The 13,841-nt window shown below is 41.0% G+C and overlaps 1 protein-coding gene across 10 annotated transcripts in view; it reads left to right on the top strand.

The window, feature by feature from the left end:
• ARL15 (ARF like GTPase 15) overlaps window positions 1–13,841 on the top strand; it is a 447,774-nt gene that overhangs the window by 406,743 nt on the left and 27,190 nt on the right. For 2 of the 10 annotated variants that reach the window (XM_084833226.1, XM_084833221.1), the window contains one exon: window positions 1–1,414. This exon is cut by the window's left edge and continues 19,634 nt beyond it. The exons of 6 other annotated variants lie outside the window; for them this stretch is intronic. Coding sequence is in view for 2 of the 4 variants with exons in the window: in XM_084833215.1 (XP_084689341.1) it covers window positions 1,321–1,509 (189 nt within the window). In the remaining 2 variants the exon portion in view is untranslated. 2 more of the 10 variants (XM_084833224.1, XM_084833215.1) reach the window with 2 other exon arrangements.

Below are 13,841 nucleotides of genomic sequence, written 5' to 3'. Positions count from 1 at the left end.
CTTCTGCTATGGTACACGTGTGATTTACTGTGGACTTCTCCAATGGGAAAATCCGCTGTGCCCTGACACATAGCCGTTGAAGCAAAATAAACTGCGGCAGTCACGCTGTTCTTTTTTTTAACCATTATATTTAAATGCGCAGCTGTGCAGTCATGTGAGGGTAGGGGTACGACACTTTGGGTTTTAGTGGCTGTTTTGTATTTTAGGGGTTCTTTTGTGTCTGTTCCTAGTAAGGTAAAATGTGGGTGGTCTGCTCCTTCGTTACCATGCCAACTGGCATGGTAATTTGGCAGTCCTCCAGCCCAAGACTCTCACAATGGTTGGTGCACGCCAAGGCATGTGCCCATGAGAGGTACGTGCCTACCCATCATTCCAAAATGGTGGCTGGAGTGAAGTTGGTTGTGAACCTTCTGCTCCCCCGACACCCCCCTGGCCCTTGGTCACTGACTCCAAAGCAGCCATTGCAAAGATACGAAGCTGCAAAGGTGTGCGAAGATGTGGTTGAAGAAATGAGCACGCTTCTCCGTGCCTCTGTACCTGTGCAGCCGCAAATGAACGGGGAGGAGTGAAAGGACATTACAGAGTGACACAAGCACTAGACACGCCTATCACATGGCCACCACTAAACGCAAAGTCAGTTCAGAGAAGGGACAGACAGCTTGCAACTGCAGGAAACCCTCAGCAAACCAAAAACATCGCAGAAAAACGCCTCTTTGGAAACCCACATTTTCCAGGTGAAAACCCTGGTTTGACTGTGAAGTGGCAACTACGTCATATGTCCCGAAGGACCTCAAATCGCAGCAGCCCCAGAGTAAATGGCTCGTGTAGATGGGGCCTTTGTGAGATGGTGTTTACCCTTTCCCCTTTTGCACCTTTTCCTCAATCTAAATCACACACACCCTCCAGCTGCTATTAGCCCTGCTGAGGGTGGGGGCAGAATACAGCCACTATTTTTTTTTCCTCAGCAGAAGTAATAGTGGTAAACAATGTATCACTCTGAGGAAGGACACCTCAGAACAAGGCATGGGTGGGCACTACGTATGACTGGGATGGCCCTGCCATATGTAGATAACAGAAAGCTTTTATTGTAGTTGCTTCTTTGTGAGAGTTATCAAGATTTCTGGGAATTAAAGCATATTTATGGTTTTTTTTTAATTGGAGTAACTCTTTTGGATAAAATTGTTTCCCTTTTCTGTTCTAAAGTGGAATTGTAACATTCCATGAGAGATAAACTGGTTAGGCCTCATTTGATGTTTAGACATGGCTTTTTTTTCCTAATTTAGTCCACAAAATTACAGCTACAAAATGCTTTCCTCACAGGTTAATCACAGAACCCCTCAGCGCAAGACATCGGCCACTGCTCCAGAGAGCTGGAGTGGTGGGTTGCATGGCATGGGAGGACCGGACATGGGAGGAAGAGCCGAAGTGCTGCTATTGCTGTCCCCTCCACATGGCTGCCGCCACCACCTTCAAGGGGTTGTTTGGTACCCCCAGAATTTGGTGCTGTAGGTTGTGTGTCCCCCCGCTCCTTGGGGTGGCCCTGCTTCTTCCCAAAGGTGTGGAGAATATTTTCACTTGGCTTTTAAATGGCATCCTACACAGTTTTGTGTAGGAAGTGTCTAGGAAAAGTTAAGGAAACAAATCCCCCAAGCTGAAAAACACCAGAGACAATGATGGAATTACATATTTAAGAGAGATTCAAATGTGTACATTGTAAAATGATCTCAAGAAGATTGTCAAAAATAATCGTGAAGCAAAGGCTCAAAATGTCTGTTAAGTAGGGCTTAACCTCCACATAAACATGCATAAGATTGTGCTGTATATCAGCTGAAATGATTAGCTGTTAATATGATAGTGGTGGCCCCTCCTTCCCCCAACTGCCACGAGAAGGGCTTCTGAGGAGCATCTTGCCCTGAGAGAATGGGAGAAGAAGCAGAAACAGCTTGGCGAGCTGCTACCATCTAGTTCCCAGTGGTGGTCCCTCCCTTGCCCAGCTGCCACCAGAAGGGCATCTGATGAAATAAGTTGTTCTGAGGGGATGGGAGAATAAACAGATTACGCTTGAATTCAAAAGAAGAGAAACTGCAGAAGAGAAGAAGGAAAAGAGGAACAGACCAGCCCAGATGCAGTGCATACCTTAGTTCAATTTATATATTCCTATTCATCTGGGCAACTGAATCAAGTATCACCATCGTGGTCTCCCCCCCCAATCCCTTCCCTTGTGTCTCATGTCTTTTTAGATTGTGAGCCTGAAGGCAGGGCTGTCTGAGGGTTGACTGTTGTAAGCTGCTCTGGGGGATCTTTTGACTGAAGAGCAGGATATAAATGCTTTTAATTAGATAGATAGATAGATAGATAGATAGATAGATAGATAGATAGATAGATAGATAGACAGACAGACAGACAGACAGACAGACAGACAGACAGACAGACAGACATTTGACATCTAGTATGGTGCAGAAACAAGCAGAAGTACTTGGTAGCTAAAACCTCAGTCATTTCTGCATGTGGGTGTATAACCGTTTATGTATACATAATTTGGAACGGAGGCCTTGATAATATCAAAATAACCTGTTTTTAAGGTTATGATATTCTAATGCTAGGGCAAAAGCCCTACTTTTTAATTAAAGAAATGTTCCTAGAAGGTTCCTTAGGTCAAATTATTCTAACCAGCTGTGGAACTTAATAAAGCTTTTTAACTTCGATTTTGGAATACCATGCAGACGTTATAAACAGAAAACCGTTTACTACCCAGTTGTTTTCTTCCAAAACAAAATGAAATGTACCTAGGACTTGAGCTGGAAGAAAAAAATAGGGTTGCATACCTGAAGCTGCTGCTGTCTGAGTGGTGGTGTGTACAATCACATGAGTGGGAATTCACCTGTGTGCAGACGTCTTATAAAACTTCCTTTAAAATATCTGAGCAAGAGAGTGTTTGGGCTCCCTTCCTCCACAAGGAGAGCATCAAATGAAGACAGCATGGGGCCTTTTTTGGTCAGTACTTCTCAGTCTTCTAGAGGAGCAGCTACAGAAGGGGCATTCTCTGTAAATACATTTTTGTGAGGGGGAACATCCATTCATATTTACCAGGCTTCTAATTAAGCACAATCATACCCAAGTGAGCCATTCTGACATACTTCTGCTGACAAGCAGACAGGAATAGCTAGTGGCAGTCTATTAATTAGGCTGTGAACAATTTGGAACATGCTAGTGTTAAAGATGCTATGCACAATATTCATTGTGAGCTTAACTGAGAGAAGTAGTTTATTGGTAGCCTCTATGTTAGTGTTGGTTGCAATAGTGTGTTAACTTTGATATGACCTCTGGACATTAACAACAAAGAAAGTATTCTAGGCATGTTGGCAAATACACTATTTAAAAATGCTTATGCATTATAACATGTGTCACCCTTAACAGGTATTTGCACTTCTGGGCTGGCCTTTCAGTAGAGTGAAGCAGCCGCCTGAAGCAACAGATGCTGGGAGGAGGGGAGTGGCAGCAAAGGATTTCGAGGACTGGGCTGTGAGTGCCATGTGGCCTGCCCTGCACCCCTTGAGCTAGTCTGTTGCCCTCAGGTGCAGTGGAGGACACTGTCCCATTATTAGTATTATTTATTACATTTCTATACCGCCCCATAGTCAAAACTCTCTGAGCGGTTAGCAGTGTTGAATTAAGATTCATCTGTCAGTCTAGTCAGCTTCTGTATGTGCAATGTGGGGGTGCCATCTTGTCCTTTGCCTCAGGCAGCAAAATGTCTTGGACCAACCCTGCCATTGCTTTACCCACAATAACATATCAGAGTTGCAGCAAATTGCTTCATTTTTAGTTGATCTTCATTCAGGATGTTTTGCTCGCAGAACTGGCAGCCCTAACCGGGCACATAACAACTACCTTGTGTGTCCTCTCTTCTCTCCTCTGTCCCCCATTAATTTTTTGCAGACCTGTAGAGCTGCTGGATGTCCTGTGCTTAAAAAGGTTGACCATTTATTCCTACCTAATCCAGCCACTGTAAGTAAGAGGAATCCTGGGTCACTAGAGAGATGTCTGGCTGTGGTGTGATCCTGCCTGTGGGGAGCCAAAACATCTGGCAACTGGTCTTGGCCATGGTATATCCTGAAGTCACCATGGATGACAAACTGGAATTTCCATCACCATGGAAATCCCAACTGGGGGGGGGGGGGGCTTTGACAGCAAATTGTCCCTTTGGGGGTATTTTCTTTGGGGTCTCAAAGAGGACGAGAGTGCCATTTGATTTGTATTTGCTATGGAAGGGAGACAAGTTAAATCTAGAACTGTAAATTCTAGATTAGGAGGGAAGAGAAACATTTTGGCTGACCCCAGATGAGAGCTGGGGGCAGCGCTGAGTGAGAGACCATGGCTGCCAACCACTCAATCCTGACAAGACAAAGATGCTGTTGGTAGGTGGTTCATCTGACTGGGGAGGTAGAGGTCACCCTGTTCTGGATGTGGTTGCACTCCCTCTGAAAGATCCAATTCGCAATATGGGGTGCTCATAGATCTAGCTTTGTGACAGGAGGCCCAAGTTGTGTCCATGACATGTTATACCTTTCGCCAACTTAGGCTTGATTCATCAGCTATGACCCATCTTGGACAAGACAGCCTGGCAACAGTTATCTAAACTTTGGTAACCTTCAGACTAGACTACTATAATGGATTATACATAGGGTTCTTGAAGAGAACCTTTGAAGAGTTCTTAGAAACTGCAGTTAGTTCAAAATACAGACATTAGGTTGCTAACTGGGTTTGGCCAAATGGATTAAATTTAACCACTCCTTAAACTCCTTACTGGCTGCTCTGTTCCAGAGCACAATTCAAATGTTGGAGCTTATTTTTAAAGCCCTAAATAGCTTAGGACCTGGGTACCTTCTGCCTTCACCCACATGACAATGACAGGCAGTGACCTTTTTAATTGTGCAGCCTTCCAGCATGTCATCTGAGCTGGCTCTTATTGTCATTGTCTATTCATCTGCTGATTTTATATCTTGATTGTTTTACTCTTTCTGTTTCTATTTGATATTGATAATATTTTATATTTTATGTTTTTGTTGCAGTATTCCGTACTTCTATTTCATTGAGATCTTCCCTGGGACTTTCTTTTATAATCAGAGGGTGGAATACAAAACAATTTAAATATTTTTAAAAATAACAAATGCCCTAAAACAGTATCGAAGCAGAAACACTTGAGTTTGGTATTAGTGTCCAAGTGTTTCATAAGTGATGATCTTCAGGGGATGTAGTCTGCAAATAGCAGTTTTTGTATATATTTTGTGAATTGCCCAGTTGATGTAGGTTTCTGGGAACTGATATTACTTAAACATAGAAGAAGGTACTATCTTTTAGGATCTGTTGATGACTGACAATTCTGAGTTACCTAGTATTAAAAAATGAAGAATGTGATGTGGAGCCAACTTTTGGTTTAACTCCAGCCAGAACAGTAACTGCAAATCATTGAGGAAAGCCGACAGTACCCATTCTTGAGGAGTGGTCTGTGGTCTCTGTGCAGACGTGCATACCAGTTTTGTGACTGTGCAGAGCAGCATTTCGGAAATTTCTAGAGCAGAGGGGGCAACTTCTGGCTCTCCAGATGTTTTGGCCTATAACTCCCATCAGCCCTAGGCAGCATAACCTAGGTGGAGGAATCATGAGAGTTGTAGGCCAAAATATCTGGAAGGCCACAAGTTGTCCACCCTTGTTCTGGAGTTTCTACCACCTGCCCCTGAGCTGGGGAACCCCATGCGCTATTGCTGACTTGAGAGCAGGAAGAACACCTTTACCCCTTCAGTTTCATTTCAATCACTGCCATAGGAGCGTCTCTGTCATCAGAGTTTTGTCTACAAATTTTCCTTCATGGTTTCAAGTTATTTTTTTGTCTTCCTTTCGTCTGTCTCTTCGCTCTTCTAAAAGCAAAAAAAGCTCTGTATTTCCAAATTTTTCTAACTATCCATCTCCTCGTCTGCTGTTGCCTTCTCAACATCCCTTTCTATCTGGGTTTTTTTTTTTTTTTTTGGCATTGTTACAAAAAAATTGCAGTAATATATCAAAATTCACTGTGGAGTTGATCATGGACTTATATGGCTTGTATTTAAAAAAATGCCAATCTTGCAAGCTAAAGTTCCTGGCCCCAATGGCCATGATCAATGCCTCTTCTCTTTGGGTGAATTCCATTAGGTAGACACATGTCATCATTGTCTATGGTGAAACTAATGTTATCTGCCTACAAGAAGGTTGATAACTGGGAAGCACGTTCTTCAGGAAATGGTCTTCATTATATACCGGAATGAAAAATTTCAGGATAGTTAACCCTTACACATTATTTACTTTATGATTTATTTTAAAAACAAACAAACAAGCATATATCTATACAATTCCCAAATGGTGAGCACTAAGCAGCTGTTTGGTGTAATAGTGCCCCAATTTCATGAGCTGCATGAGGGCCACAGTGGCACTTGAAATCCGGCTTTGCTTGTGGCCTAATCTGTAGCAGGTCACTTCAGTTTAATGGGCATGTGCAAAACATGGTTGTGTTCCTGCATTTGTATTTTTGAACTGTTTCCAAACCTAAATGGAATCCATTTTGGTTTATTCCTTGAAATAATTAGGACATGTATCCCAAGGTTTATGTTATAAAATGTTATATTGTTCTATCAAGACAAGGCTCACCGTGGAAGAATTAATAGGAGATGCAACTGAAAAATACCCTGGGTCTGTCTGCAGGAAATCATACCAGAGCATAAAGTTCATCCTGAGAAGAAAATAAAACCAGGACAAGCAGTAATGGCTATGTCTTATGTTGGGTGGCCACCCATATGTGAGTTACTACTCAAAGAAGAACCATGCTAAGAATCAAAATAATTTATCAGCTGTTATAGGCAATGCTGATCACAAAAGACTAAAAAATTAAGATATCAGTTCAGTTCTACCCAGAACTGCAGAATAATACCTAACTTATATGCATGTATTTTAAAGGTGTCAAAGTTTCCTTCAAGGAAAAAAAAGGATGGAGAGGTCACAGACGCAAAAGGACTCTTTTTTAATCCAAAGAGATTTAATAGTTCATTTTCCACAGAGTCTGCTTTGGCTTTCCTGCCACTTGAGAGTGTGACATTTCCCCCTTCACATGGCTTCTAGTTTAGCACTCTCAGAAGCAATCTTTTAGCAAAAAGAACATGGAAATGATACAGACAAATCAAGCAATACATTACTCAGTTCTTTACCATTTTAGACTGCTGAGCAGCTTCAGCATGTTGCATACAGCCATTAAAAACTACCCGCTGACACAAAAAGAAGCCAGGAAGACTGTGAACGTTTCTCATAAGAATACTTATACTTGGACCTCCTGGAACTTCTTTTAGAGTTTTTTTTAAAGAAGCCGCTAGAACATTGGTTTATAATAGAAGAGTTAAGGGCATGGCAACCTTCCAAATTCCCATAGTCGGTAAACCCAGATGTTACCTGTCAAGTTGCTCATAGCTTTAACAGATCTGTCACAAGGTCAGACAAATACAATTTCTCCATTACTTTCCTTGGCTCCTTTTCTTAAGTATTCAGTTAAGATCAGTGGAAGAGTTGAATCACAGTCATTGACCTCATGTATTTAGTTACGCTGCTTTACTCTGATGTTTTAAAAAAATTAGACATATACTGGGCTTTAAAACACAAAGTAATATAACATAAACCACGGTGTGGGCATGTACTACATGCTTTAGTCTATTTTTACAATTGGCCTATGATAAGAGACTGGTCTCTTTAATGTGTTTGTATGATGTAAAACACAATTTCAAACATTGTTATGGACACACACAACTAATAATTTCTGAGTCATTTTTTTAATATCAGAATTATAGTTGAGAGAGGGCGGGAAGAAAGAGAAAAATATATGGAGACCATGGTACTTCATATGGGTTAAAGGAAATGTTAACCCTAACCTGCCCAGTTTTGCATAATGTTCAGCAGCAATATTGATATATAAAATACAACTGGCATAATCCAGCCAACGTGCATCACTTTTTATTCCTTTATGTATGTGTTTCATTCCCATTGAAATTAATTAAAGACAAAAGTGCTCCACGCTGGCTTAGAAGTGAATAGGCAGCCAGTACAGCTCCTTCAGAATCAGTAGGATTCCATCTGTATACCAGTTGCAATTCTGGCAGTAACATTCTGCACTAACGGAAGCTTCTGGGTTGTCTTCAAGATCAGCCCCGCATATAACAGAAGGATAGCAGAGCATAGATCATTGTGGGCAGACTATCTCTGTCCAGAAGTGGTCATAGTTGTTTTCAAACCAGCCAAAGGTGATAAAATGCACCTTGAGCAACAGAGGGTACCTCGGCCTCAGGTGACAAAAGCTTGATTGAGGAGTATCCTCAAGCCTTGCGCCTGCTTTTTCAGGAGGCATGAAATCTCTTCTTTGCGCTTTTCCAGAAATAGTGATTCAGTTCTCCACTCAAAAAAATGTGCAGAAACATGCACAGATTAAGGAAATGTGAGCACAAAAATGAGCACAATAATGGAAAAAAGTCCACTGATGAGGACTCGTGCCAAAAAGGACAGAAAAATGAGAAACTGTGCAGAACCAAAAATGACAGATTTTCCCATCACTAGATGAAGGGTGGTGTTAAAGTACTTTTAATAAATAAATGTAATGGACAAAGGAAAATATCTTGTGCCAAGTCTAGTCAGGTTCTTTTTTGGTTGTTGTTTGCTATAAATATTGGACTGACTGCAGTCATCTTCACTATCGTTCAGCTGAACCCATATACTGTTGTGCACATTTAAATTGTCTATTACTAGTCTGCTGCCAGGCAGTAATAAAAATATATTAACTTTCTGATCAAATTTTATGATCTTTCTCATTTTCTTCCTAGACAGTTTATTGTTCCACATTATCCTTTAATTTGTTCATTGTTAATAGGTTTTAGTATCTTGTCACATTGACTCTGTGCCAAACAGAAGCCCCGCTATCTTTTGAACATCTGTTCAGGCTATTAATAACCTATACTATGATTTTTCAGACAGTTGTAAATGTGAAGCAATGGCACAAAAGTAGCTCATTACATTTTCAGACTTTAATATTCAGTATGCACTTCTGATAGTGGTAAGCACAGGGCCCTTTTTTGTGGAGGCACTTCTAATAAAAAGCCTAAATGAGCCTGAATATTTTCCAAAATCATAGGAAACATTTTAGTTTGAGCAGGCTGTGGGTTGAATTAAGCTGACGTTGTGGGGAGGGAGTTTGCAGTGTCTGTTTTGTAATTTGGGCAAGACATCATGTCACCTATTTATATCTATTTAGATATATCAGTTGATCTATGTCTGTATCAGTGTATACATGTAATCTCAGAGTTGTAACTCACCTTAAACCTCCTCAAAACAGTGTAGTGATATCTAACTCATAAACAAGAATGAGTTGTTCTATTTACATAAGTAGTCTACTCTTGTGACTTTTCCTGTTCTTCTAATCTCTTGTTGTTTGTTACCTATGTGCCCACCACCACCATTCCTTCCCCGCCCCCACTATTGAGATGGTGAATGCAAGCACTTCATGGCAGGAACCTTTGTACATCTCCATCTATACTGATGGTGCTGTGTAAATAGCAAAGATGATTATCAGCTTTGGCTGGTATACCAACTACACCCATTCCTGGATAGGGATAGCATAGCTACTGTGATCCATGCACTGGCAACCTCACAATTTGAATTTGATTAATGTAATGCGCTCTATGTGGGGCTGCTCTTGCACCTGGTTCAGAAGTTGCAGCTAATGAAGAATGCAGCAGCTAGGATGCTCAGTGGAGCACCTAGCTATACACGTTATACCTGTATTAAAAGAATTGCACTGGCTGCCTATTAGCTACCAAGCTTTATTCAAGAATTTGCTGTTAACATAAAAAGCCCTAAACAACTCAGGACAGAAGCCTGACCATCTTCCCTTATTAACCCAGTTGACTCCTGAGATCTTCTGAGGAGGCCTCACTGGTTGTTCCACAGCCAGTTGAATGTTGTCAGGCAGTAGTGCATAAAAGGGCTTTCTCAGTGGTGGTACCCATCCCTTGGGACCCTCTCGCATATGTGGTTCTCGTGGCAAAAATGGTGGCAAGTTTTAAACACCTCTTAAGAACACACCTCTTCACTCAGGCTTTCCCTGGCCTGTGAGGGGCTCCGTTACGACCCTATTGTTATTGTTATAATATTGTAATGTGTTTAATGTTTTAATTATTTAGTGTTTTATCTGGACTATTATATTGTATTTTAATGTGAACTGCTTAGGGATTTTAATATATCAAGCAGAATATAGGGAGATAGATAGACAGACAGACAGACAGACAGAACCTTCAGGCAGTACAGTCCACATCTTTACTGCTTGTCTTGTAATAGGTGGCCAGTGCTGTGCTGGACATGATCCAATGGCAGTCTGTGTTATCCTGGAGCCTGCATATGTCTTAGGCCATCATCTTGGCTGTTTATAATGTCTGAACCCCTAACTGCCTTCCACAATTATTAGGAACAAGATCCACCTGCTCCCATATGAGATCTTCACTGGAGGCCCTTCTTGGGTGCCCCTGCTTGCAAATGTTATGCAGGGAGCTACCAAGGAGAGTGACTCTTCTGTGATTTCGCTGTGATGATGGAACTCTCTCCCCAGGGAAATGCTCCTGCCATCTTTGTTATCCTTGTTATAAACCATATGATGTTTGTCGTGTTTCAGTGGAATTTTGGGGTGTTGTCTGTTGGCTTAAAGTCATTTTGGTTTTGTTCTGGCCATCATGGTAGATTATCTTTTATGGCTCTGCTCTTTTATTTAGCATGTTTCCGCTTGGCTGCTATTATGTATTTTCCAGTATGTACTGTTGTATTTTCATGTTTTACTGTTAGGCTGTGTTGAGTGCAATTTGTAGAAAGGGATAAAAGTTTTAAAAATAAATAAGATCCTAATGGCTCTATCCATCTGGCCTAGCAACTTGGGCTTGGACAACCTTAGTTCACTCCCTCCCAACTTAATGTTCACCCAGTACTACTCCATAGAAGCAAGACATCCGTTCCATGTTCAAGGCCAAGCCATTAAGGTATGTGTCACCCATTAAAAGGGGAAGCACAGTAGATCATGCTGTCCAGTCTAAGAAGCAGTGAAGAGCAGTTATCTGATTAGAGAACAAACAACTAATAAAGTATGAGGACTAGTAGTCAAGAACTTCACCTGGGCTTGTGAGGCTTTATCGCAGGAGTGAACAACTTGTGGCCTTCCAGATGTTTCAGCCTACAATTTCCATGATCCTTACCATTGGCTATGCTGGCTAGAGCTTATGGAAGTTGTAAATCAAAACATCTGGAGGGACACAAATTTGCCTACCCTGCTTTATTGCTTCCTGCTCAACGGAGGAAAAGTATTTCCATTATACCTACTCCCTGGCAATGGATTTTATAGGGGGAAAGTGGTGGGCACTATGTGTGCGCGCGTGTGTGCATGTGGCCCTGTCGCATATACATGCAATGTCAAATATCTGCATGACATGTGAAGTGGCTGCGACTCTCTGTATCATCCGAGTATTCTTGATTCTGCTTTTGCTAACAAGCAGGTTTCTTTCTTCCCATCTGTTAAAAGGATCAAGTTAAGTACTTACTACACTAGTAGTTTCGGCAGTATACACATAACTGCTCACAAGAGCACTTTAACATTTGAGCAGTGAACTCAATGGTAGATTGAACTGTGAACAGGAATAACAGTTTGGGAACAGCTCCTTTATCCTGGACAAGAGGCTATCACATTAAATGGGTTACTCTATGCTTCCCTTCAGATTGCTATTGAGACTAAGATTGCCTGGCTGTATCTCAGAGGTTTTTCCTGGGTTCAGACACTGTGAATCTTCTGTCATATTCTGCTTTGTAATTCAATCCATTTCACCTCCATTTCACCTCACAACAGCTTAATCTAGCTGCATCCCAATACTAACATATATTAAACTGAATTTGTTTAGTCTCTCAACAAGTGTTCACCAGCTGTAATACTAAAATAGATGAGGTAGCATCAACATTGGCTGCATTACTTTAAAAAGGTAGATGCCAGGTTTATTCAAATTCTGCCTTGCTTTCATGTTAACTGCATCAAAAATAATTTTGAAGATACAGACTTCAGCAAACAACCACTGTTCGGAAACATGATATCAATCGTTAAATGAGAAGGCGTTATGCCATTTTAGAAATACCTTATTTATGGTGATAAAATAACAAGAAAGACCAACAAGCACAGTTACAGTAGGAAAAATAATTTAAAGTTTTAACATACTATCTCTTCAGTATCTATGGTGTTAATATTTGAAACTCATTGAATCATGGCACTTCTTGGCAGAAATTAATGTTACATCCCTGTTCTGTTAGAGTATGTATATTTGTGTTTCATCCCAGCAGTTCTTCCAGGAATGACTTGGCAGCTTCATAGCTACTATGTTAGTGAAGTTAATTGTCACGGCAAAATGATAATATTATGAAGCTAATACTTCCAGGATGTAATGGAGACTCTGCAGTCTCCAATAGAATCAAATGTTACAGACAGTCTGGGTTTTTGGGTGCATTAATTTTGCCTAGTTGCTTGTCTGCCCTGCATTGACACAAGCTGCAGATAGGATGGTAGATGATCCGTGTAAAATAAACTTCCCATTATTCATCTTGGCTAAGATGAATTGAGAAAGGTCTTTGAACATCTTTGAAAATGAGCCTGATAATGGGGGTCTCAATTCTTGCCAACTGTGATCAACACGTATACACTACGTTTTAACTGTCGTAACAGTTGGAGCAGTTTCTGTTAGTTGTCTTTTGCCCCTCAAATTCATATAATATACTGGACATATTTCAAAATTACTAGCAGTCTTCTAGATTTATTTGGTCCTTTCCAGCTTAGTGACATTGCTTCTGATTTGGGCATCTCTTCCCCCACTTTTTTTCCTTTTTGCAGCCTTCAGCAACTAGACAGAATGCTTCATGTGTTGTATTTTCTGACACTGAGATTAATTTCCATGTTGGGAAATCTGTGTAGTCTCTCATGAAATACTATCAAATACAAAAAAATATTTTTATATTAATGTAAAACAAAATGTCAGAAAGCAGATACATGTATGGCTCCAATACAAGAGTAATAAAGTTCCCTTCATTCAGTACACATAATGCAGATTGGGAATTCCCATGATTAGATATCTTGCTTGACCACCTGTTTGTCTTTTGAGATTTCACTATGCATCGCCCATACTTTCAGGCCTCCCTTTGCATCCATAAGGGCTAGAAACTTACTTTTTTGGGGGGGAATAAAACTGACATCCTTAGGAAGTAGAATTCTCTGATGCGCATGCACATATGAAGTCATAAGTTGCATTAACTCAGAGTTGGAGGATAAAGAAATGGAGACCGCCAACCTGTTGTTTATCTCCCATTTTGGCCAGCTAAATGTGAAGTTCCGTCTAGGAAAGTCTTATTAACTACCAGTATTTGTTTTACTGGATCGTGTGTGTGTGTGTGTGTGTGTGTGTAAGAGAGAGAGATTTGGTTTACCACTTTTCAGTCCCTAAAAACAATAATAAAGTAAAACAATAAGAATGTACCAGCAGAACATTTAAAATAATTGAAATTGTTGTTCAGTCGTGTCCGACTCTTCGTGACCCCATGGACCATAACATGCCAGGCCTTCCTGTCCTACGCTCTCTCCCGGAGCGTGCTCAAGTTCATATTCATTGCATCGGTGATGCTATCTAGCCATCTCATCCTCTGCCGTCCCCTTCTCCTTTTGCCTTCAGTCTTTCCCAGCATCAGGGTCTTTTCCAGGGAGTTTTCTC

Source organism: Heloderma suspectum, chromosome 2, assembly GCF_057233095.1.
Source record: "Heloderma suspectum isolate Gila_16-S chromosome 2, 16-S_ref, whole genome shotgun sequence".
In the NCBI taxonomy this organism is placed as follows: Eukaryota; Metazoa; Chordata; class Lepidosauria; order Squamata; family Helodermatidae; genus Heloderma; species Heloderma suspectum.
This window is presented reverse-complemented; position numbering and strand designations above follow the sequence as displayed.